This window comes from Pongo pygmaeus, chromosome X, assembly GCF_028885625.2.
Source record: "Pongo pygmaeus isolate AG05252 chromosome X, NHGRI_mPonPyg2-v2.0_pri, whole genome shotgun sequence".
Classification (NCBI taxonomy): domain Eukaryota; kingdom Metazoa; phylum Chordata; class Mammalia; order Primates; family Hominidae; genus Pongo; species Pongo pygmaeus.
In genome coordinates this window covers 66,323,714-66,349,359 of record NC_072396.2, presented here as the reverse complement: position 1 = coordinate 66,349,359, position 25,646 = coordinate 66,323,714, and the positions used below count along the sequence as shown (strand labels likewise).

General features: G+C 37.8%; 2 protein-coding genes across 3 annotated transcripts in view; both read left to right on the top strand.

Moving 5' to 3' along the window:
• The first annotated feature begins 567 nt into the window (after positions 1-567).
• SPIN4 (spindlin family member 4) lies at positions 568-4,337 on the top strand. Its single transcript, XM_054471605.2, has one exon. It carries the CDS (start codon positions 752-754, stop codon positions 1,499-1,501), a length of 750 nt encoding a protein of 249 aa, XP_054327580.1. The 5' UTR covers positions 568-751; the 3' UTR covers positions 1,502-4,337.
• Positions 4,338-8,098: 3,761 nt separating this feature from the next.
• LOC129024102 (uncharacterized) overlaps positions 8,099-25,646 on the top strand; it is a 37,673-nt gene continuing 20,125 nt past the window's right edge. Inside the window, exons 1-2 of one of the 2 annotated variants that reach the window (XR_010125489.1) lie at positions 8,099-8,337; positions 19,608-23,199. The gene's annotated coding sequence lies outside the window, so the exon portion shown is untranslated. Of the gene's footprint in view, positions 8,338-19,607; positions 23,200-25,646 lie in introns of those variants that run through there. The other variant, XM_063660568.1, reaches the window with a different exon arrangement.

Here is a 25,646-nt window from a genome sequence, read left to right as displayed (position 1 = left end):
GCCAGAAAGGAGGAGGAGGGGAGTCGGCCTGTCTGGCTGGCGTTTGAGGGAAACGGTCGAGGGGCGGAGGAGGAAATGAAAGAGAGGGCGCGTGTCAATACAAACTGAACACGGGCACGCGCGCTGACCAGCCCGGCTGCCGCCCGCAGAGCGGAAGGCGGGATGGCTGGGGGCGGGGCCAAGGCTCAGGCGGGCTCAGAGGGGGCGGGCTCCCTGGGCCGCAAAGACCCGGTCGCCAGAGTGAAGCCAAGCCAGCTCGCGCTGCGAAACCCAGGCCGCGCGTACTCCCCAGAGACTTGCCGCCGCCTGCGCCTTTGCCGCTGCAGCCATCCCTCTTACTCCTTGCCTTTCGTCCCCGTCGTCTCCTCCGCCGCCGTGCCGCAGCCGCACCAGCATCCACAACAGCTAAGTGGCCGATTCGGGGACTTGGGGTCGGGGTTGGGGCGGACGCAAGGCACGAACAGCACTCGCGAGCCCGCCATCTCTACGTCAGCCGCCACTGCTGCAGTAACCCTTCTAGGGCGAGAGAGGAAAGCACTGTGGAGAGGCACACGCTGTCCCAGTGCTCACGGTTAGAGTTCGAGCGTTTCTGCCAAAAACCTTGGTGAGAGCCTTGCACTTGGAGAAGGGAGCACAGACCAGGTCTTTGAGATCGCAAAAAATATATATATCATATTGCACAGTGTTGACTTTTTGTCAGTTTAATCGACCAGGGCAGCAGCTTTCTCCAAGCCCTCTTAATCCCTGAGCTATGTCTCCTCCAACCGTGCCTCCAATGGGGGTAGATGGCGTGTCCGCATACCTGATGAAGAAAAGGCACACCCACAGGAAGCAACGGCGCAAGCCCACTTTCCTCACTCGTAGGAACATCGTGGGCTGCCGCATTCAACACGGCTGGAAGGAAGGCAACGAGCCAGTGGAGCAGTGGAAGGGTACTGTGCTCGAGCAGGTTTCCGTGAAGCCCACTCTTTACATCATTAAATATGATGGCAAAGATAGTGTGTATGGACTAGAACTGCACCGCGATAAGAGAGTTTTAGCGCTAGAGATCCTTCCTGAGAGAGTGCCAACTCCTCGTATCGATTCACGACTGGCAGATTCCCTGATTGGCAAGGCAGTGGAGCATGTGTTTGAAGGAGAACATGGTACCAAGGATGAATGGAAGGGTATGGTCCTGGCGCGAGCTCCTGTGATGGATACTTGGTTTTACATCACCTACGAGAAAGATCCTGTTCTCTATATGTACACGCTGCTTGATGACTACAAAGATGGTGACTTACGCATTATTCCAGATTCCAACTACTATTTCCCTACAGCAGAACAGGAGCCTGGAGAGGTGGTCGACAGTCTCGTGGGCAAGCAGGTGGAGCATGCCAAAGATGACGGGTCCAAGAGAACTGGCATTTTTATACATCAAGTGGTGGCGAAGCCATCTGTCTACTTCATTAAGTTTGATGATGATATTCACATTTATGTCTATGGTTTGGTGAAAACTCCTTAAATTTTTTGTGCTCTTTACAGAAGTTGTGGAACTGTTAGATGTAAATTATTTTGTGTTCTCGTAGTTGTGAACGCAGAGAACAGTTTAGGTGTCAGAAATTCGGGAAAGTGGATAAATTTTATAGTGCCAACAAATCTTACCTTGACTAGTTTCACAATTTTGCCTCAAGTGTACTTTGCTGCTTTTGATATTGCCTTTTCTGTAACTTAACAGTTAAATTGGGTGCTAATAGAAAATTAAAAAGTGTTTGCAACCATTGGAACAATGCAAAAATAGATTAAGAAAAATTAATGGTGTAAACCCACACCCCGTCCTTACCCCTTCCTTTCCTTACCTTGTTTCTTCCCAGGAAACAAGCGTTGAGGATGCGAAGTACATCCTTCCACCTATTTTCCCCATCTTCATGCAGAAAGTATGTTCTAGTAGTTTCTGTAAAAATGGCAAGCCACATGCTTTTCTCACTTGACATGTAGATGATATCTCTTCTTATCAGTAGCTTCAGTCTTTCTTGCTCTCTCTGGCTCTCTCTGGCCCTCACTCTTACTCTCTTGCACTCTTGCTCTCCCCCTCCCTCCCTTAGTCTAACAGCTGAATACACAGTACTTGTTGATGTACCAAAACGGCATTCAACCATTTCGTTATTGATCGTCTTTTATTTCCTTTTTTTTTTTTCAAAATAACACTGCTGTAATACATACTGGTGCTTTTATTTCTATAGGTTGGATTCACAGAAATACTATGTAGGCATATGTTTCAGAAATATTACAAGATTACTATCCAAAATGAAAGCGCCCATTCCAGCGTCCTCTCCAGCACTCTTTAATGCTTGAAAATATGAAAGGCTTAAAATTGCATTGTATTGCTTGTTAGTTTAATTGCCTTTTGTCTGAGTTCAAAGAGGTTTGTTGTTGTTGCAGTCCTTGTTTCTGTTTGGATTTTTCTCTGATTTGCCTGTTCTTACCCTTTGCTCATGTATCTATTGGTGTTTTTCATTATAAATTTGTAGAAATTCTTACTACATAGTGCATATTAATCATTTGTAGCTCTAATGTGTTATGATGTTTTCATCTTGACTTTATTGATGATATATTTTCCTTTAAAATTTTTAAACTTTTTAGGTAGACCCTTATCTCTTTTATAGATTTTGGTTTCCTTTTTTTTATCACATGGATGCCCCCACCCAAAGTCATACAAATATTCACCTACATTTTCTTCTAATAACTTTATTATTTTTAATGTTTAAATGTTTGATCCATCTGAAATTTATTTTTGTATATGGTGTAAGATGGGGATCCAACTATAACATTTTGTTCACATTGGATACCTGATTGTGACATTTATTTAAAATATTACCCATTTTCAAATTTCTGAGCCAATATCATGATTTAATTATAGTGGCTTCATCGTAAGTTTTAGAATCCGATAAAGCAGGTCCCACTTCATTAGTTTTTTTTTTTATATAATCTGTCCTAGACATTCATTTTTTCATGTGAAAAAATGAAATGCAGAATTTTAATAAAATTCTAATTATGATGGCTGACATCACAATTAAAATCCTGCATTTTTGTTTAGAGGGTTCTGTAATAATATTAAATCTTAGCACTCAAGAGTCTTCGTACATCATTGAAATCTTTTGGTCTTGTTATTGGAATATTCTTCACGTAAGTATATCATAGCTAATTGAATTTATTTCTAAGTATTTTTACAGTTTTATTTCATATTTTGACATTGTGAATTGCTTTCTTTCTTCTCATTTGTAATTAGCTATTTTTGACAATATAGACAACTTATAGATTTTTGTATTTTTATCTTCTGTCTAATGAGCCTATTTAATCATTGAAATTACAGTAGATTTTTAAGAATATAATATTTTGGGTTTTCTAGATATGAAATTATTTCACCTGAACATATAGATCATTTTATTTCCTCTTAATGTTTATACTGATTACTGTCACATTAGCTGGATTTTTCAAAACAATGTTGAATAGTGATGACAGACGTGACTGTCTTGTTCTTAATTTTCATGGAAGTAAGAATGCAAAATATTAATAGGGAATAGTATTCCCTATTAGTATGACATTTACTTTTGGTTATTAGTAGGTAGTCATTAACATGTTTAAGAGTTTCTGCTATTCCTGTTTTATAGTGTTATTGCTACAAGTGGTTCCTGAATTTTATAAAATGCCTTTTCAGCATCTATTGATAAAATTGTATGATTTTTTTTCTCTTTAATTTGTTGATGTAATGAATTAGAATGGTAGGTATTTGATGTGGAACCAAACTTGTATTTCTGGAACAAATACTACTTGGTCATTGTGAAATAATGATTTGCTACATGACTGGATTTTATTTACCAGTATTTAATTTAGAATTATTACATTTTCATTCCAAAGTAAAATTGTATTTTGTCCTTCTGATGCTATCTTTATCAAGTTTTGTTATTGAAGTTGTGCTAGCTTTAAAGAAATATGAATATGTGAGTTTTCAATTTTTTTCCTGTGGTCTGGAATAATTTAAATAGCATTAGAATTATTTGTTTGTTAAAAGTTAGCTAGGACAAAGTGTAAAACAATCTAATCCTGATGACACTTTTAATGGTAGATTTTTAATCAGCTTTGTGATTTCTTTAATAGTTATTGGTTTATTCAGGCTTTTTATTAAAAAGGTATATACATTCTCTGTGACATACAAAGTTAAAAGTTGTCTCTATTATTGCTGATTGTACTGGTTGTTGCTTGTTGACTGTACTATTCAGATGCTTTATGCTTTTGTATATGTTATGTCACCTAGATCTAATTCTGCAAACATTGTAATAAAATAATCAGCTATAATGGTATTTTCAATTATCTTTGTATTTTATTTATCAAAATTAAATCAAAATATAGGAAAGTATGAAAGATATGACAAAAATTTTCTCACCTCCACCCAAAATTAATGTGTCAACATTTTGGCCTATTTAATATAGATAGAGATATATATTATTAAACAGTCAGAAAATTACAGATAATAAATATCTTTCCCAGTACCATCCCACTTCCATTCTTTGAATAGGCAGACACTGTAATTAATTGGGTGTGATTCTTGCCCATATTTTATGTTTTTACTACAAATTATCACTATAACTGATAATAGTACTGATTTTTATGTGTTTTTTAAAAAATTTCCCTAGGAATGATGAACTTTAAACCATGTGGAGTTTATTTTGTGTTTTGTTGTAAGGATCTGTGTTTCTCCAGTTGAAAAACAGATTGCAACAACACAACCAATAGGACTGACCTTAGAATGCTAGTTACTGTTTCAGGCACTTTACCACACCTGATACTCAGAGAGGCATGGCCCTAACTGAGGCCCTGAGGTTTCAATTAAAATGACAAAAATCTCAGTTCTCACAGAGCTTGCTTTCTTGTTAATGGGAGGCATATACCCGCCACCCACCCCTGACGTTTAGGCCAGACACAGGCCTTATGTTGTCTTACGATGATTATCCCACATTCTGACACTCAGAGGAGGCTAGCTCTAATCCTGCCATTGTTTCAAGTGTTTGGGACATAGCAGATCAAACAAAAATCTTCCTTTCTTAGACAATGATAACAACAACATAGATAAATATTATTGCTTCCTAGTTCCTGTTCTCCCACTAGGCCCTAAGTCCTGAACCATGCATTATATTGTTCCCATTGATGATGGTTGGGGCTGGGAGATAGAACAGCGAACTATCTAGACAAAATCACTACTGCCTTAGAGCATACATCCTAAAGGAGAAAGGAAGACAGCCATCATCATTCTTACATCCCTGGCCCTTAGGCTTTATATTGCCTCACAGTAATTTGGGGATATCCCACAATGTGCCACTCAGAGCAAGATTTGACCCTAGTTCTGACTCTTATAGATTGAGGATACGAAAGTGAGATAGATGAAGTCAAAATGAACATTCAAGCCTACATAGCTTCAGAATTCCACTGTATATTCTGAAGTCATATGGCAAAAATGTCAGAGACTAGAGCAAAGAATCCTGGCTAGAAGATTACAGGAGTAATTCAGACAAATTTTTAAGTTAATAATTTTAGAAATGAATATTAAGGTGCATTGTGAGGGGGAATTAACATTGTAGCTGATTAATTTTGTAAGGAAACTGACTAGTAATCAAAGGCCTCCAGGATTATGAGTTATCTGCAAAAATCAGAGAGTTAATGTATGGGAATGGACAAGATTTGAAGAGTCAGTTTAAAAAGAAACACAAGAATAAGGGCTAAATAAGTAAGTATAGGTGTAAAATGATCATACTTTTTCTCCATTTTAGTCTGTATCTAAATAGGCTCAAACAAGTGAATGAAGTGTGAAACGTGTACATTGTCTATTGTTTGGACAAAATATTTTCTTTAAAGATAGAAAAAAGTTTGCTATCTGTAAATTGGCTGTTTCACTGAACTAATTAATTCTAAGTATGGATTTCTTTTTTTTTTTTAAACAGTGTCCTGCTCTGTCACCCAGGTTGAAGTGCAGTGGGCGATCATGGCTCACAGCAGCCTCGACCTCCCAAGATCAAGCAATCCTCCCACCTCAGCCTCCTGAGTAGCTGGGAGTACAGGCACAAGCTACCATGCCCAGCTAATTTTTGATATTTTATAAAGATGAGGTTTCGCCATGTTGCCCTGGCTGGTCTCGAACTCGAGCTCAAGGCAATCCATCTGCCTCAGCCTCCCAAAGTGTTGGTATTACAGGTGTGAGCAACCATGCTTAGCCCTGGGTTTACTTTTAACTGTATGACCTATATTCAGGACTTTTGAAAATGTAAAGAATCCATGTTTTCTCTCCACAAATTTTCCACATGCATCCTTCATTCTCTTGTTGACTGTTCATACCATAAAAGATTTAGGTTCATTTTTAAAGACATCTAGATAACTGCAAAAGGAAGTGACATTAGCGCTTCTCATAAATCAGGGTTTCTGCTATGATTACTTTGATTAGTACTTGTTTATTTAATCATTCATTTATTTATGAAATAAACCCCAGGATCCTCTGACAAAATGTGCAAGATGTTTTTCTGGGTGCCGTGCTGGGAAACCAAGATGAATAACACATGGTCTTTCATATGTTCTCTTGTGGCCTTCAAATCAATAGCAGAGACAAAAAGTTGCCTTTAAAGCAATAGCAGAGGCAAAAGATGGGTATAAAACTCTGTATAACATGGTAAAAAGAATGTGATAAATGTTATTTAAAGGGTCACAGGGGTACATATGTGCTGTTAATTCAGGTGACAGAGAGAGAGCTCATTTCATAGAAGTTGATATTAATCTTCATTATGTTACACAAGCAAGAGGGTTTCTAAGTTGATGATTTCATAGTACCAACATAGCAAATTATATACATATATATAATTTTATTGAGATAAATTACATAGAGCAAAAGACAGTATCTTGAATATATAACACACTGACTTAACTTTTCAGTTTTTCTTCTGTCATTTATTTACAGCATCATTCCATTGTAATTAGAAAAGACACTTTGTATTATTTTAATCTTTCAAAATTTGTTGAGAATTGTTTAGTAGCCTAATGTGTACTATCCTAGAGAATGTTCTATGTGCACTTGAAAAGATTATGTATTCTCCTGTTGTTGGGTGAGGTGTTATAAGTCTGTCAAGTCTAGTTTGTTTGTAGTGTTGTTCAAATCCTCTATTTTCTGTTGACCTTATTCCTACATGCTCTATCCATTTTTGAATGTTTTCAATTGAAATCTCCAACTATTATTGTGTGACTGTCTATTGCTCACTTCAATTCTGTGAAACTGTGCTTCATATATCTTGGGTATCTGTTGTTAGTATATTTATTTTTATAATTTTGATATCTCCTTGATGAATTATCCATTTACTAATAAGTGTTGACATTTCTTGTCTTTTTTTGTTTTTTTGATTTAATGCCTACTTTGATATTGTTACAGTGGCTGTAGATTTGCAAGGAAAATCTTTTTCCTTTTTTTTTGCTTCAACCTATTTGTGTCTTTTATATCTAAAGCGAATCCCTTATAGACAGCACATAGTTGGATCACATTTTAAAAAATTCATTCTGCCAAGCAATGTCTTTTGATTGGAGAGTTCATTCCATTTATATTTAAAGTAATGACTGATAAGGAAAGATTTACCTCTGCCATTTTGCTGTTTAAGTATATCTTAGAAATTTTTTGTCCCTCTTTTCCTCCCTTAATGCTTTCTTTAATGTTGAGAGTTGCTTTTTTGTTATGAACTGATTTTCTTCTTATATTTTTGTATACAGATTTTTAGACATTTTCTTTTTGTTTAATATGGGGACTATATGTGACATCCTAAATTTATAATAATTTAGTTGATTTGATGCCCACATAACTTCAATAACATAAAAAATCTCTGCTCCTATACAGCTCCATTTTCCACCCTTTATGTTGTCACAAATTATAACTTATACAATGTGCATCCAATAATAGAGACTCATAATTATTCTTCATAAATTTGTCAGCTTAATACTGTAGGAAGTAAAAAAGCTCTTCCCAGATTTTTGCCTTAGCAATCTACTGTTTGTTTCTATTACAGTCTTTTGCTTCAGACATGTGAGTATTGTATGACTTTCAGTGTTTTTAAGCAATGCTTGTTCTTTTTCTGGCCTGAGTCTGACTTAGGTAAAACTAAGATGAAAGCCTTGTGTCAGTCATCCACGTAGTGCCCAGACAAGTTAGAACAACCATATGAAATAATTCTACTCTTCTTACTTTGGAACCAGGGAAAGAGTGCCACACTGGGAATGCAAGCTGTCCTTGCTTCTGAACCAAGACTACTATTGTGCCAGGAAGTGGGTGGGAAAAGAGTAAGTAAAATCATCACATTACTTCCTACTGTTTTGAAGAGGTTTTTTTTCTTTCTTCAGAGTTCATTTGGTTATTGTAAATTTTGACAGATTTTCAGATTCTGAAAAAACTGGTTCCAAAAGTATCCACTTGTTCTATGTTTCTATGAGGGATGAGAGCCTAGAACTGCCTACTCTTTCATTTTGTTGACATCACATTCTTTGTCAGATATATGTATATGTATATGTACATACATACATACAAATTATATATAGAGAGAGGAAGAGAGAGTAAATGTTTTCTCCTTGTCTGTGTGTTGCCTATTTATTTTTGTAATCATGTAATTCAATGAGCAAATGTTTTAAATGTGATCAAGTCCAGTGTGGGTTTTTTTTGGCATTTTAAGATTTGTTTCATAATCCAAAGGTGCAAAGATAATCTTCTATTTGTGTTATAGGAACGTTATGGCTTTAACTTTCACATTTATGTTTGGATCCACTTTCAGTTAATTTTTGTTTATGGTGTCAGGTATGTGTCCAGATAAATAGGTAGATCAGTCAATAGATACATGGATAACAACATAGTTTGTTTTTCAATAGAGATATTTAGTTATTCTAGGACCATTTGAAAAATCTTTCATTTAATCACTGAATTTTATTAGTGCTTTTTACAAAAATCAATGAACCATATATGTGTTTTTATTTCTGTACTCTTTTCTGTTTTAATGCTCTATCTTTCTATGCTTATGATAATGGCATTCTGTCTTGACTAATGTAGCTTCATACTATATTTTAGAATCTGATAATGTAAGTACTTCATCATTGTTCTTATTCACCTTTTCCCAGTTTTTGCACTTATGTCCTTTTATGTTTTAGATTCAAGACTTGAGTCAGTACTACATTTCATTTATTCTTCATGTTGCCTTAGTCTCCTCCAATCAGTGACAGCTTTTTAAGCTTTAAAGTCTTTTATGACCTTGACACTATTAAGGAGTATTCATTACTTGTTTTTTATAATGTCTCTTGATTTCAAGTCGTTTGATGGTTTTCTCATGACTAGAGCGGAGTTACAGATTTTTTATAAGAGTATCACAGAAGTGATGTGTCTTTCTCATTGCATAATATCAGGGATTATACGATGTCAGCATAACTTATTGGTGATATTAATGTTGATCACTTTTGTTGAGGTGGTTTCTCCACTTTAAAGTTTGGTAGGTTTTTTTTCCCCCTTTTCATAATATGTTATTTGAAATTCAGTGACTAACTTTGGCCGACGCTCAATGAGACTAGAATTAAACTCCACTTCTTGTGAGGAGTATTAAATAATTTTTAAAACTTCTGGCAATTAGTAAATAATTTGGAGGCAATATTTTGAGGCTCTGCAAATTTCTTAAGTTAACCAGTGACTAAATTTAAATTTCCAACTATTATTGTGGAATTGTCTGTTTCTCCCTTCAATTTAATCATTTTTTGTTTTACATATTATATTTGGGGGCTTTAAAGTTAAGTGTGATATATTTTCATAATTGCTACATTTTTCTGATTGACCGTTTTATCATTATACAATGCCCTTCATTACCTATACTAACAATTTTTGTCTTAAGTCTATTTTGTCTGTTATAAATATCAGACAAAATAAAACATCTCTCTTTTGAGTACTGTATGCCTAGTATCATTTCCCATCCTATTACTTCCAACCTATTTATATCTTTTAATCTAAATTGTGTCTTCTGTAGATCACATATAGTTGTATCTTTTTAAAAATTCCATTCCACCAATATTGTCTTCTAATTAGGGTGTTTGATCCAGGTACAATTAATTTGGTAATTTACAAGTTGGTATTTACTGCTATTTTTCTTTGGATTTCTATATGTCTTACTTTTCATTTTATCTATTCTTCCAACACTGCTTTTTTTGTGTTAAATAGATGTTTTTCTAGTATACCTCGCCCAGGCTGGGGTACAGTGGCACGATCTTGGCTCACTGCTACCTCCGCCTCCTCAGTTCAAGCAATTCTCCTGCCTCAGCCTTCTGAGTAGCTGGGATTGCAGGTGTGCCACCATGCCTGGCTAATTTTTGTATTTTTTAGTAGAGATGCGGTTTTGCCATGTTGGCCAGGCTGGTCTCTAACTCCTGACCTCAAGTGATCCGTCCGCCTCAGCCTCCCAAAGTGTTGGGATTACAAGCATTAGCCACCACGCCTGGCCCCTAGTATAACTTTTTAATGCCTTTGTCATTTTATTTATTATTTATTCTGAGTTATTTTCTTCTGGGTCACTCTGCTGATTACAATTAAATTATTACAGTCTAGTTCAGTTTCATTTCTATTTAATTTCAATAGTATACAAAATTGTTGATTCCATATATTTCCATTCTCTTCCCCATCCTCTATGATTTTATCATACCAATATTTTATTTATGCATTATTTTCTCATCAATGCAGATTTATAATTATTTTATGCATTTGTCTTTTAAATCAGGTAGGATGAAACACAGAGCTACAAACAAAAAATATACTTCTTTCATCTTTTATATTTCCTCATGCAGTTACCTTTACCAGTGTTCTTTATTTTTTCATGGTCTTCAAATTACAGTTAGTATTGTTTCATTTCAGCCTAAAGTCTCTTTTTAGTATTTCTTGTCAGGCAGATATAGTAAAAAAATTTTATCAGTTCTTGTTTACCTGGACATGTTTTTATTTCTCTTTCATTTGTAAGTTTTGCTGGATATAAAATGTTTGGTTCATATGTTTTTTCTTTCAGCATTTTGAATATGGTAGTTATCCCATTCTCATCCATAGTATTGGGTGAGAAATCAGTTGTTAATCTTACTGAGAATCTTTCATATACAATCAGTCATTTTTCTCTTTCTGCATTCAAGATTCTCTCTTTATGTTTGTCTTTTGACAGTTTAATTATGATGTCTTGATGTGCTTCTCTTTGAGTTTATCTTATGTGGAATTCATTGAGATTCTTGGATGTATATATTAATGTTGATCGATTTTTGGAAGTTTTCAGCCATTATTTTTTCAAATATTCTTTATGCCTCTTTCACTCTCTACTTTTTCTCAGACTTCCATTATGTATATTTTGGTATGCTTGATGGTGTTCACAGGTCTCTGGAGTTTTGTACATTTTTCTTTACTCTGTTATCTTTCTGTTCCTTAGACTGGGTAATCACAATTTTCCTACCTTCCAGTTCACGAATTCTTTCTTCTGCCTGCTTATATCTGCTGTTGAACTTCTTCAGTTTATTTTTAATTTCAGTTCTTATATTTTTCAACTTTAGAATTTCTATTTGGTTTCTTTTTATATCTGTTTACTGATATACTACTTGATGAGATGTTATTCTCATACATTTCTTTAATACTTTAGATGTGATTTTCTCTAGTTCTTTGGACAGATTTATAATAGCCGATTTAAAGTCACCTGCTAAATTTAGTATTCATCTAAAGATCTTGCCTACAACAATCACTACTTTGGTGTTGTAGTGATTAATTTTCTATAAAAGAATTTCCTGGAAGCTGGGTGCAGTGGCTCACGCCTGTAATCCCAGCACTCTGGGAGGCCAAGGCGGGCAGATCACGAGGTCAGGAGATCACGACCATCCTGGCTAATGTGGTGAAACCCCATCTCTACTAAAAAAAAAAAAAAAAAATTAGCGGGACGTGGTGGCGGGTGCCTATAGTCCCAGCTACTCGGGAGGTTGAGGCAGGAGAATGGCGTGAACCCGGGAGGCGGGGCTTGCAGTGAGCCGAGATCGCTCCACTGCACCCAGCCTGGGCGACAGAGTGAGACTATGTCTCAAAAAAAAAAAAAAAAAAAAATTTCCTATTTCTTTATTAACTGAAGCTCTTCTGTAAGGAATAGCTAATCTCTTCTCTCATTCATTCATTTGTTTATTCACTCAACTATGTGTTTATATCAGTATGGACTTATGGATACTTATTTTATTATTTAAGATGTAATCCATTAGTAGCAGTATTTTAAATATTTTAACTTTTATTTTACATTCAGGAGTACATGTGCAGGTTTTTTATATAGGGAAACTCATAATTTGGAGGTTTGATGTACACATTATTTTGCCACTCAGGTACTAAGCATAGCCTCAACATTTTTGTCTTCTGAATCTCTTCCTCATCTCAGCCTCCTCCCTCAAGTAGGCTCCAGTGTCTGTTGTTCCTCTCTTTCTGTCCATGTGTTCTCATTATTTAGCTTCCACTTATAAGTGAGAACATGGAGTATTTTGTTTCTTTTCCTGCGTTGGTTTGCTAAAGATAGTGGCCTCCAGTTCCATCCACTAGAGAAATGTAAATTAAAACCACAATATTATTTGTATTTATTTTATTCCTAGATTATTTTAGGTTTGACCATTGGTAATTTTTGATTCCTAGATTATTTTAGGTTTGACCATTAGTAGTTTCTTGGCTTCCGTAACTTTTTTTTTTTTTTTTTTTTTGAGATGGAGTCTCGGTCTGTCACCCAGGCTGGAGTGCTGTGGCGTGATCTCGGCTCACTGCAAGCTCCGCCTCCTGAGTTTGTGCCATTCTCCTGCCTCAGCCTCTCGAGTAGCTGGGACTACAGGCGCCCGCCACCACGCCCCGCTCATTTTTTGTATTTTGTTTAATAGAGACGGGGTTTCATCATGTTAGGATGGTCTCGATCTCCTGACCTCGTGATCCACCTGCCTTGGCCTCCCAAAGTGCTGGGACTACAGGCACCCACCACCACGCCTGGCTAATTTTTTGTATTTTGTTTAGTAGAGATGGGGTTTCATCGTATTAGGATGGTCTCGATCTCCTGACCTCGTGATCCACCTGCCTTGGCCTCCCAAAGTGCTGGGATCACCTGCCTTGGCCTCCCAAAGTGCTAGGATTACAGGCGTGAGCCACCGTGCCCGGCTGGCTTCTATAACATTTTTAAATCTTTTTTTTTTTGATTGTGCAGCCTTTATTGGACATTAATCTTTCAGCAAAGTGCAGTTACATTTTCCATTAATTTACAGTAACACAGTTTAACTCTGATACCCTTGACTGTTGACCCAGGTGAGATGTAATGCTAAGTACTTGTTTAGGTTAAGATGCCCCCAAATGTCATTACTGTCTGAATAGTAAGTGCTGAATAACAGTAGAAATTTCATCCACTAGCTTTAGGATAGGGTTTCTGTTATCTGCATTAGCTTTTCAGTGAAGTGAAAACAAGATCTTTGCCTTTTACGTCATCCCACTTATTCAAACATCATTCTTTAACAGAGTTAAAAGATATTTCAGAAGAACTATAGATGTTCTGTGCTTACAGTTTGGGGTGAATATAAATACAAATGACATGAAGTAAAATGTACTTTAAAAAATACATATGGTTTTTAATAATTAAAAATGTTTTAGCTGGGCGTGGTGGCTCATCTCATATCTGTAATCCCAGAACTTTGGGAGGCTGAGGTGGGTGGATTACCTGAGGACAGGAGTTCGAGACCAGCCAGACCAACATGGTGAGACCCTGTCTGTACTAAAAATAGAAAATTAACCGGGCATGGTGGTACATGCCTGTAATCCCAGCTACTCAGGAGGCTGAGACAGGAAAATCGCTTGAACCCGGGAGTCAGAGATTGCAGTGAGCTGAGATCGCATCATTGCATTCCAGTCTGGGCAACAAGAGTGCAACTCCTCAAAAAAAAAGTTTCAATTTTTATGGAAGTCAATGTTAGAAAAATATTAATGTGCGAATATGTGTGGTGAAGTAAACTATAACTGTTTGTACAATTTGGCATTTTAGGACATTAGCACTAAGAAAATAGAGATTTTCATATTAGCAGCCTCTCTCATGCTCCCAAATAGGTTATTGCATCTTTTTTTTTTTTCATACTTTACGTTCTGGGATACATGTGCAGAAAGTGCAGGTTCGTTACATAGGTATATACATGCCAAGGTGGTTTGCTGCACCCATCAACCCATCATCTACATTAGGTATTTCTCCTAATGCTATCCATACCCTAGCCCCACACCCCCCAACAGGCCCTGGTGTGTGATGATCCCCTCTCTGTGTCCATGTATTCTCATTGTTCAGCTCCCACTTATGAGTGAGAACATGCGGTGTTTGGTTTTCTGTTCCTGTGTTAGTTTGCTGAGTATGATGGTTTCTAGCTTCATCCATGTCCCTGCAAAGGACGGGAACTCATCATTTTTTTATGACTGCATAGTATTCCATGGCGTATATTTGCCACATTTCCTTTATCCAGGCTATCATTGATGGGCATTTGGGTTGGTTCCAAGCTTTTGCTGTTGTGAATCATGCTGCAATAAACATACGTGTGCATGTGTCTTTATAGTAGAATGATTTATAATCCTTTGGGTATATAAACAATAATGGTATTGCTGGTTCTGGATCCTTGAGGAATCGCCACACTGTCTTCCACAATGGTTGAACTAGTTTACACTCCCACCTACCGTGTAAAAGCATACCTATTTCTCCACATCCTCTCCAGCATCTGTTGTTCCCTGACTTTTTAATGATTGCCATTCTAACCGGCATGAGATGGTCTCTCATTGTGGTTTTGATTTGCATTTCTCTAATGACCAGTGAGGATGAGCTTTTTTTCATACATTTCTTGGCTGCATAAATGTCTTCTTTTGAGAAGTGACTGTTCATATCCTTTGCCCACTTTTTGATGGGGCTGTTTGTTTTTTTCTTGTAAATTTGTTTAAGTTCCTTGTAGATTCTGGATATAAGCCATTTGTCAGATGGATAGATTTCAAAACTTTTCTCCCATTCTGTAGGTTGCCTGTTCACTCTGATGATAGTTTCTTTTGCTGTGCAGAAGCTCATTAGTTTAGTCAGATCCCATTTGTCAATTTTGGCTTTTGTTGCCATTGCTTTTGGTGTTTTAGTAATGAAGCCTTTGACCATGCCTATGTCCTGAATGGTATTACCTAGGTTTTCTTCTAGGGTTTTTATGGTTTAAGGTTTTACATTTAGCCTTTAATCCATCTTTAGTTAATTTTTGTATAAGTTATAAGGAAGGGGCCCAGCTTCAGGTTTCTGCATATGGCTAGCCAGTTTTCCAAACACCGTTTATTGAATAGGGAATCCTTTCCCCATTGCTTGTTTTTGTCAGATTTGTCAAAGATCAGATTGTTGTAGATGTGTGGCGTTATTTCTGAGACCTCTGTTCTGTTCTGTTCTATTGGTCTATATATCTGTTTCGGTACCAGTACCATGCTGTTTTGGTTACTGTGTAGTATAGTTTGAAGTCAGGTAACATGATGCCTCCAGCTTTGTTCTTTTTGCTTAGTATTGTCTCGCCTGTATGGGCTCCTTTTTGATTCCATATGAAATTTAAAGTAGTTTTTTTTCTAATTTTGTGAAGAAAGTCAATGGTAGCTTGATGGGAATAGCATTGAATGTATAAATTACTTTGGGTAGTATGGCCATTTTCATGATATTAATTCTTCGTATCCATGAGCATGGAAAGTTTTTCCATTTGTTTGTGCTCTCTTTTATTTTCTTGAGCAGTGGTTTGTAGTTCTCCTTGAAAAGGTCCTTCAAATCCCTTGAAAATTGTATTCCTAGGTATTTTATTCTCTTTGTAGCAATTGTGAATGGGAGTTTACTCATGATTTGGGTCTCTGTTTGTCTATTTTTGGTGTATAGGAATGTACATTTATTGTGTATCCTGAGACTTTGCTGAAGTTGTGTATTTGGGGTTCTCTGAATATACAGTCATGTCATCTGCAAACAGGGGCAATTTGACTTCCTCTTTTCCTAATTGAATACCCTTTATTTCTTTCTCTTGCCTGATTGCTCTGACCAGAACTTCCAATACTATGTTGAATAGGAGTGGTGAGAGAGGGCATCCTTGTCTTGTGCCGGTTTTCAAAGGGAATGCTTCCAGCTTTTGCTCATTCAGTATGATATTGGCTATGGGTTTGTCATAAATAGCTCTTATTATTTTGAGATACGTTCCACCAATACCTAGTTTATTGAGAGTTTTTAGCATGAAGGGGTGTTGAATTTTATCAAAGGTTTTTTCTGCATCTATTGAGATAATCGTGTGTTTTTTTGTCACTGGTTCTGTTTATGTGATGGATTATGTTTATTGATTTGCATATGTTGAACCAGCCTTGCATCCCAGGGATGAAGCTGACTTGATCATGGTGGATAAGTTTTTTGATGTGCTGCTGGATTTGGTTTGCCAGTATTTCACTGAGGATTTTCGTGTCGATGTTCATCAGAGATATTGGCCTGAAATTGTCTTTTTTTGCTGGGTCTCTGCCAGGTTTCGGTATCAGGATGATGCTAGCCGCATAAAATGAGTTAAGGAGGAGTCCCTCTTTCTCTATTGTTTGGAATAGTTTCAGAAGTAAAGGTACCAGCTCCTCTTTGTACCTCTGGTAGAATTTGGCTGTGAATCCGTCTGGTCCTGGGTTTTTATTTTATTTTTTTTATTTTTGTAGGCTATTGATTACTGCCTCAGTTTCAGAAATTGTTACCTTCTGTTCAGGGATTCGACTTCTTCCTGGTTTGTTCTTGAGAGAGTGTATATGTACAGGTATTTATCCATTTATTCTAGATTTTCTAGTTTATTTGCGTAGAGGTATTTATAGTATTCTCTGATGGTAGTTTGTATTTCTGTGGGATCAGTGATGATATCCCCTTTATTATTTTTTATGGTGTCTATTTGATTCTTCTCTCTTTCTTCTTTATTAGTCTGGCTAGCAGTCTATCTTTTTTGACAATCTTTTCAAAACACCAGCTCTTGGATTCATTGATTTTTTGAAGGGGTTTTCATATCTCTATCTCTTTCGGTTCCAGTCTGATCTTAGTTATTTCTTGTTTTCTGCTAGCTTTTGAATTTGTTTGCTCTTACTTCTCTAGCCTTTTTAATTGTGATGTTATAGTGTCGATTTTAGATCTTTCCCACTTTCACCTGTGGGCATTTAGTGCTGTAAATTTCCCTGTAAACACTGCTTTAGCTGTGTCCCAGAGATTCTGGTATGTTGTGTCTTGTTCTCATTGGTTTCAAAGAAATTATTTATTTCTGCTTTAATTTTGTATTTTACCCAGTAATCATTCAGGAGCAGATTGTTCAGTTTCCATGTAGTTGTTTGGTTTTTGTGAGTTTCTTAATCCTGAGTTCTATTTGATTGTACTGTGGTCTGAGAGACTGTTATGATTTCTGTTCTTTTGCATTTGGTGAGGAGTGTTTTAGTTCCAATTGTGTGGTCAATTTTAGAATAAGTGTGATATGTTTCTGAGAAGAATGTGTATTCTCTTGATTTGGGGCTTAGAGTTCTGTAGATGTCTATTAGGTCCACCTGGTCCAGAGCTGAGTTCAAGTCCTGAATATCCTTACTAACCTTTTGTCTCTTTGATCTAATGTTGACAGTGGGATGTTAAAGCCTCCCACTATTACTGTGTGGGAGTCTAAGTCTCTAAGTTCATAGTATTCTCTGATGGTAGTTTGTATTTCTGTGGGATCAGTGATGATATCCCCTTTATTATTTTTTATTGTGTCTATTTGATTCTTCTCTCTTTTCTTCTTTATTATTCTGGCTATTGATACTTGTGTATGAACGAAGTTCTCGTGCTGTGTTTTTCAGCTCCATCAGGTCATTTAAGTTCTTCTTTAAACTGGTTATTCTAGTTAGTAATTCCTCTAACCTTTTTTCAAGGTTGCTTTATGAATCTGGGTGCTCCTGTATTGGGTGCATATATATTTAGGATAGTTTACTGTTCTTGTTGCATTGATCCCTTTACCATTATGTGTTGCCATTCTTTATCCTTTTGATTTTTATTGGTTTAAAGTCTGTTTTATCAGAGACTATCATTGCAACTCCTGCTTTTTTTTTGCTTTCTACTTTCTTGGGAAATATTCTTCCATTCCTTTATGTTGAGCCTATGTGCATCTTTGCATGTGAGATGGGTCTACTGAATACAGCACACCAATGGGTCTTGACCCTTTATCCAATTTGCCAGCCTGTGTCTTTTAATTGGGGCATTTAGCCTGTTTACATTTAAGTTAATATTGTTATGTGTGAATTTGATCCTGTCATTATGATGCTAGCTGGTAATTTTGCCCGTTAGTTGTTGCAGTTTCTTCATAGTGTTGATGGTCTTTACAATTTGGTGTGTTTTTGCAGTGGCTGGTACTGGTTTATCCTTCCATATCTAGTGCTTCCTTCAGGAGCTCTTGTAAGGCAGGCCTGGTGATGACAAAATCTCTCAGTATTTGCTTGTCTGGAAATGATTTTATTTCTTTTTTGCTTATGAAGCTTAGTTAGGCTGAATATGAAATTCTGGGTTGAACATTATTTTCTTTAAAAATGTTGAATATTGTCCCCCACTCTCTTCTGGCTTGTAGGATTTCTGCAGAGATATCCGCTGTTAGTCTGATGGGCTTCTCTTTGTGGGTAATCTGACCTTTCTCTTTGGCTGCCCTTAACATTTTTTCCTTCACTTCAACCTTGGTGAATCTGACAATTATGTGGCTTGGGGTTACTCTTCTCATGGTATATCTTTGTGGTGGTCTCTGTATTTTCTGAATTTGAATGTTGGCCTGTCTTGCTAGTTTGGGGAAGTTCTCCTGGATAATATTCTGAAGAGTGTTTTCCAATTTGGTTCCATTCTCTCAATCACTTTCATGTACACCTATCGAATGTAGGTTTGGTCTGTTGATATAGTCCCATATTTCTTGGAGGTTCTGTTCGTTCCTTTTCATTCATTTTTCTCTAATCTTGTCTTCATGCTTTATTGTATTAAGCTGATCTTCAATCTCTGATGTCCTTTCTTCCACTTGATTGATTTGGCTATTGATACTTGTGTATGAAAGAAGTTCTTGTGCTGTGTTTTTCAGCTCCATCAGGTCATTTATGTTCTTCTTTAAACTGGTTGTTCTAGTTAGCAACTCCTCTAACCTTTTTTCAAGGTTCTTAGCTTCCTTGCATTGGGTTAGAACATGCTCCTTTAGCTTGGAGGAGTTTGTTATTACCCACCTTCTGAAGCCTAAATTCTGTCAATTTGTCAAACTCATTCTCTGTTCAGTTTTGTTGTCTTGCTAGCAAGGAGTTGTGATCCTTTGCAGAAGAAGAGGCATTCTGGTGTTTGGAAGTTTCAGCCTTTTTTTCGCTGGTTTTCCTCATCTTAGTGAATTTACCTACCTGTGGTCTTTGATTTTGGTGACCTTCGGTTGTTTTTTTTTTTTTTTTTTTTGTATGTGGACATGCTTTTTCTTGATGTTATTGCTATTCCTTTCTGTTTGTTAGTTTTTCTTCTAACAGTCAGACCCCTCTTCTGCAGGTCTGATGGAGTATTCTGGGGGTCCGCTCCAGACCCTGTGTGCCTGGGTATCACCAGTGGAGGCTGCGTAACAGCGAAGATTGCTGACTGTTCCTTCCTCTGGAAGCTTCCTCCCAGAGGGGCACCCACCAGATGCCAGTTGGAGCTCTCTTGTTTGAGATGTCTGTCGACCCCTGCTGCAAGGTGTCTCCCAGTCTGGAGGCACAGGGGTCAGGGACCCACTTGCAGAGGCAGTGTGTCCCCAAGCAGAGCTCAAGCGCTGTGCTGGAAGATCTTCTGCTCTCCTCAGAGCCAGCAGGCAGGAATGTTTATGTCTGCTGAAGCTGCACGCACAGCCACCCCTTCCCCCAGGTACTCTGTCCCAGGGAGATGGGAGTTTCGTCTAGAAGCCCCTGACTGTGGCTCCTGCCTTTTTTTCAGAGATGCCCTGCCCAGAGAGGAGGAATCTAGAGAGGCAGTCTGGCTGCAGTGGCTTTGCTGAGCTATGGTGGGCTCTGCCCAGTTCAAACTTCCTGGAGGCTTTATTTACAGTGTGAGGGAAAAACTGCCTACTCAAGCCTCAGTAATGATGGATGCCCCTCCCGCCACCAAGTTCTAGAGTCCCAGGTTGACTTCAGACTGCTGTGCTGGCAGCGAGAATTTCAAACCAGTGGGTCCTAGCTTGCTGGGCTTTGTGGGGGTTTGGATCCACTGAGCTAGACCACTTGGTTCCCTGTCTTCAGTCCCCTTTCCAGGGGAGTGAACGGTTCTGTCTCACTGGCGTTCCAGGCACCACTGGGGTATGAAAAAGAACTCCTGCAGCTAGCTTGGTATCTACCCAAACAGCTGCCCAGTTTTGTGCTTGAAACCCATGGCCCTGGTTGTGTAGGCATCCGAGGGAATCTCCTGGTCTTCAGGTTGCGAAGACCGTTGGAAAAGTGTAGTATCTCGACCAGAATGCACCGCTCCTCATGGCACGGTGCCTCATGATTTCCTTTGGCCAGGGGAGGGAGTTCCCTGACCCCTTGCATTTCCTGGATGAGGCATTGCACCACCCTGCCTCGGCTCGCCCTCCGTGGGCTGCACCCACAGTCTAACCAGTCCCAATGAGATGAGCCGTGTACTCAGTTGGAAATGCAGAAATCACCTGCCTTCTGCGTTGGTCTGGCTGAGACCTGCAGACTGGAGATGTTCTTATTCGGCCATCTTGCCAGCCGCCTTGGTAACTGCATCTTTATAGTCTTTAATTCTTTTCTTTACCCTTTCTGTAATCTTTCTTTTCTAGTACTTCCTTATTTTGTAGCATGACAGAGGCTTCAGGACCATCTTGTAATTTCCTTGCCCTATCCCTAGAATCAACAGTTTTGTCAAGTGGTCCTGGGTCATTTTATTATAAAGTGGTATCTAGAAGCCTGATCTGGTTGTTAGATGTGCCTGTTTCTACTGGGTGTTATTACTTTTTGCTCTCCAACAGGAAAGAGCTATGGAATACATGCATACATTCTTTTTTTTTTTTTTTTTTTTCAGACAGAGTCTCGCTGTGTTGCCCAGGCTGGTGTGCAGTGGCATGATATCAGCTCACTGCAACCTCTGCCACCTGTGTTCAAGCAGTTCTCCTGCCTCAGCCTCCCAAGTAGCTGGAACTGCAGGCGCACACCACCATGCCTGGCTAATTTTTTGTATTTTAGTAGAGATGGGGTTTCACTGTGTTGCCCAGGCTGGTCTTGAACTCCTGAGCTCAGTCAATCCACCTGCCTCGGCCTCCCAAAGTGCTGGGATTACAGGCATAAGCCACCATGCCCAGCCGTACATGCATGCATTCTAATCCATGTATACATCTATATTAGTTTCCTATTGTTGCTGTATCAGCACAAACTTTGGGCCTTAAATCAAGGAAAATTTGTTATCTTACATGTTTGGAGGTCAGAAATCCAAAATAGTGTGAGTTCCTTTTGGAGACGCTATGAAAGCATCCTTTTCCTTGCCTTTTCCAGCAGCTAGAGCCTGTACACATTTCTGAGCTCATAGTATGCCCTGCATCTCTCTGATCTTTGCTTCTCTCATAACATCGCCTCCTGGCATTATGACCCACATGCCTCCCTCTTATAAGGGCCCTTGAGATTACATTGGACTCAAGTGGTTAATCCAGGATGATTTCTCCATCTCAACATCCTTAATCACATTCTTTTAGCCATCTAAGGTAACCTTTTCACAAAGTCCTTGGATTAGGACATGGACATCTTTTTGAGGAGGGAGCTGGATTAGGACATGGACATCTTTTTGAGGAGGGAGCTGGATTAGGACATGGACGTCTTTTTGAGGAGGGAGCGTTATTGAGCCTTCAACAACGCCCATCTTTATATTTAGTTTTGTGTCTATTTCTGTATACTAAAATAGTCATGAGTTCAAACTAATGTTTCCAACTCTAATTCAACACTACATGTTGTATTCTAACATTTCTCCCTTACCTATGTGTGTATTAGTCAGTTCTCACACTGCTATAAAGACAAATTTGATACTGGTAATTTATAAAGGAGAGAGGTTTAATTGACTCACAGTTCCACAGGGCTGAGGCAGCGTCAGGAAACTTACAATCATGATGGAAGGGGAAGCAAAGATGTCCTTCTTCACATGGCAGCAAGGAGAAAAATGACTGCCTAGTGAAAGGGAATGCCCATTATAAAACCATCAGATCTCATGAGAAATAACTCATTTTCATGAGAACAGGATTGGGGAAACTGCCTCCATGATTCAATTATCTCCACCTGGTCCCTCTCATGACGTGGGGATTGTGGCAACTGCAATCAAAATGAGATTTGGGTGGGGCACAGCCAAATTTTATCAATGTGTAACTTCTTTTTCTGACATTAAGAAATCTGGTTATCATTAACTATAACATATTTACTTGCATATTTGTATGTATGTTAAGTTGTTTCAAAATTGGTAAAACTTACCCCTCTGAAAAATAAATTTAACCAGTGAGAGAGTACAGCATTTGTGTATAGTTCTTTTATCTTCAGCTTTACAGTATCGGTAAAACAAGTCTTTAAAAAGTATTTAGGCCAGCTTCCTTATTCTCCCTTAAATGTGGTAAAGTTATACATTTGTAGTAAATTTAGATTCACTTATTATAGTCTGTGTGTCATTCTAAGATCCTGCAAAATCCTGATTGCTTTTGTTTATTTGTTTTTAACCTACAATTTTTGCTTTCTGCTGTGTTCAGTTCTAGGGGTTTTGATGAATAGATTTATATATCTTCTGCCACAATATGATATAGTAGAGTTCCATCATCCTAATAATTCTCCTTGACATTTGTCTCCTCGACATTCAGACACCCCTCCCCAATCCTTGTCTACCAATGGTCTAAGTTTCCTTTTTCACTATAGTTTTGTCTTTTTCAGAATGTCATTTGAATGAAATCATACAGTGTTTAGCCTTTTTATCTAGCTTTATAGCAAAAGCATTTAAGATTTATCACATGTTGTATGAGTCAATCTAAATATTAGCCCATCATACATGTATACTAAATTTTGCTTATCTATTCATCTGTTGAAAGACATCTGGAATTTGTTGAGTTTTTGGCAATTATGAATAAAACTACTATGATCATTCATGTACAGGTTTTTGTGTGAATGTATGCTTTCAATTCACTTGGGCAATGACCTAAAATGAGACTGCTGGCTTATATGGTAAATGTATTTTTAAATTTATTAGTTACTGCCAAACTGTATGGTATTGTCTTTTATCATTTCTTTCTCCAATTTGTTTTTTAGTTTATAGAAACATAAATGATTTTTTGTATGTTGACTGTATTCTGGGACCTTGCTAAATTTGCCTGTTAGATCTAATAGTTTTTATAGATCTTTGAATTTTCTCTGTACACAATCATGTCCTCTGTGAATAACAAGTCATTACTAAGATAATGCCAGCAGCCCTTACTCATCTCTAGAAGAAAAATGTTCTTATATTATTCAAGGTTCTCCAGAGAGACAGAACTAAATCGAATATTCATTCTGTCTCTTGTATTATTCCTTCCTGAAGAGTCTGGACCATTCATAGTCTTGTCTTTATTGGGTTGTTGTAATTTTCCATTGACCTTATTTATGGGCCATGTCATCCATGATACATGTATGTGTGTATATGTACATATATATGTATACACACACAAACATATATATATACACATATATAACATTGAGAGATAATTTATTAGGAAAATTGGCTCACATGGTTATGGATACTAAGTAAGTTCCATGAAAGGCCATCTGCAAGCTGGAGACCCTGGGGTGCTGGTAGTGTAACTCAGTCCAAGACTGAAGATCTCAGAACCAGGGAAACTGATGGTGCAATTCTCAGTCCAAGGCTGAAAGCCTGAGATCACAGAGGGGCACTGGAATAAGTCCTAGAGTCCAAAGGCCTGGGAGCCTGGAAAGGAACAGTATCCCAGCTTCAGCAAATAGATTGACATATTCACTTTTTCTCTGTTGTAGTTATCTCTGGCCCACCAACACATTGGATGATGCCTTCCCACATTGATGGTGGATCTTCCCCACCTAGTCCTCTCAGACTCACATGCTCATCTCTGGAAACACCCTCAAAGACATGCCCAAATATAATGTTTTATCAGGTTATTAGGTATCCCTCTGTCCGGTCAAGTTGACATCTAAAATTAACTATCACAAGCCCACTCACTGTCAACTTGGCACCCATATACATCTCCTTAAACCATATTTAATCTCCAAGTAACACAATAACAAGGTAGTAATTCCACTTAACATGATACACCTATTCCACACGAAAGTAAAATGCATTAGTCCTTTTCCCAGAAGAAAAGTTAAAGTTTTTTTGGAGATGTTTATTCTTCTCCTTATATACTATGACTTGAATACTATTACGTACAATTAACAATACTTATATACTGATATAAATTCAGTCAATCTTATATTACATGATAGATAAGAGTGAAAACAAAGATAATACATAATATATGTATATATACACACAGACATATTCTTAACAAAATAGGAAATAAATTCTTATAACAATTAGTCTTCATTTCTGTAACTGGTTACATGACCCTAGCTGGTGTTTGTAACTACTTTCTTCTACTATATATTTAGTACCCGCTTTGCCTTCAGGAAGTACCTTAGCTGGTGGTGGTCCCTTATCTAGTGAGGTGGCCCAAATCTTTATTCCTTAAGTCTGGCCATTAGTAATCTTGCCTAAATTGGGTTGTTGTAATTTTCTATTGACCTTTATTACAGGCCATAGTAGTACTGAGAGATGCCCTAAGGGATCTTCCGTATTCCAGACATCTCCTTAACTCCATTGTGAAGTAGTAGTTCAATTTGCCCTTGGTAGTCTGGATCAATCACCCCTTATTATCTTATCCTATTATTTCAGAAGCATGAGAAGCCCAAAGAGGCTGAGCGGCAGCTTTACCGTGCAGTTCAATTGAATTATTGGTGTGTCTCACAGAGGAAGCATTCTTCCCTTTGGAATTAAGATGTCTAGAGCCAGAAGAGTATAAAGTCACAGGAACAGGAAGCAAAAGTTTTGCTAGCAGGTCACTAGGGATAATAAATAGTGAGTGATGCCACTCCCATTTTCACCTCTTCATTTCTGGATCCATGAATCCTGGCCATGGGAGGAATAGTAGCATATATTAGGCACTGATTTAGAGCATATACAGCCTTCTGGAGAACCTTTCCCCAGTCCTGCAAGGTATTGTCACTTAGCTGGTGCTGTTATTTTGAATTCAAAGGACTCTTCCACCATTCAATTAAACCAGCTTTTTCAGGATGATGAGGAGTATGGAAATACCAGTGAATTCCATGAGCATGACCCCACTGCTATACTCCTTTGGCTATGGAGTGAGTTCCCTTGTCAGAAGCAATGCTGTGTGGAACACCATGATGGTAAATAAGACATCCTATGAGTCCACATATGGTAGTTTTGGCAGAAGCATTGTGTGCAGGGAAAGCAAATCCATATCTACAGTGTCTATTCCTTTAAAGACCAAACACTGTCCCTTATATTATTGAAGTGGTCCAATATAAT

Excerpts from the sequence above, each read along its gene's own strand:
- SPIN4 (XM_054471605.2), top strand. The coding sequence starts at position 752 with ATGTCTCCTCCAACCGTGCCTCCAATGGGGGTAGATGGCGTGTCCGCA.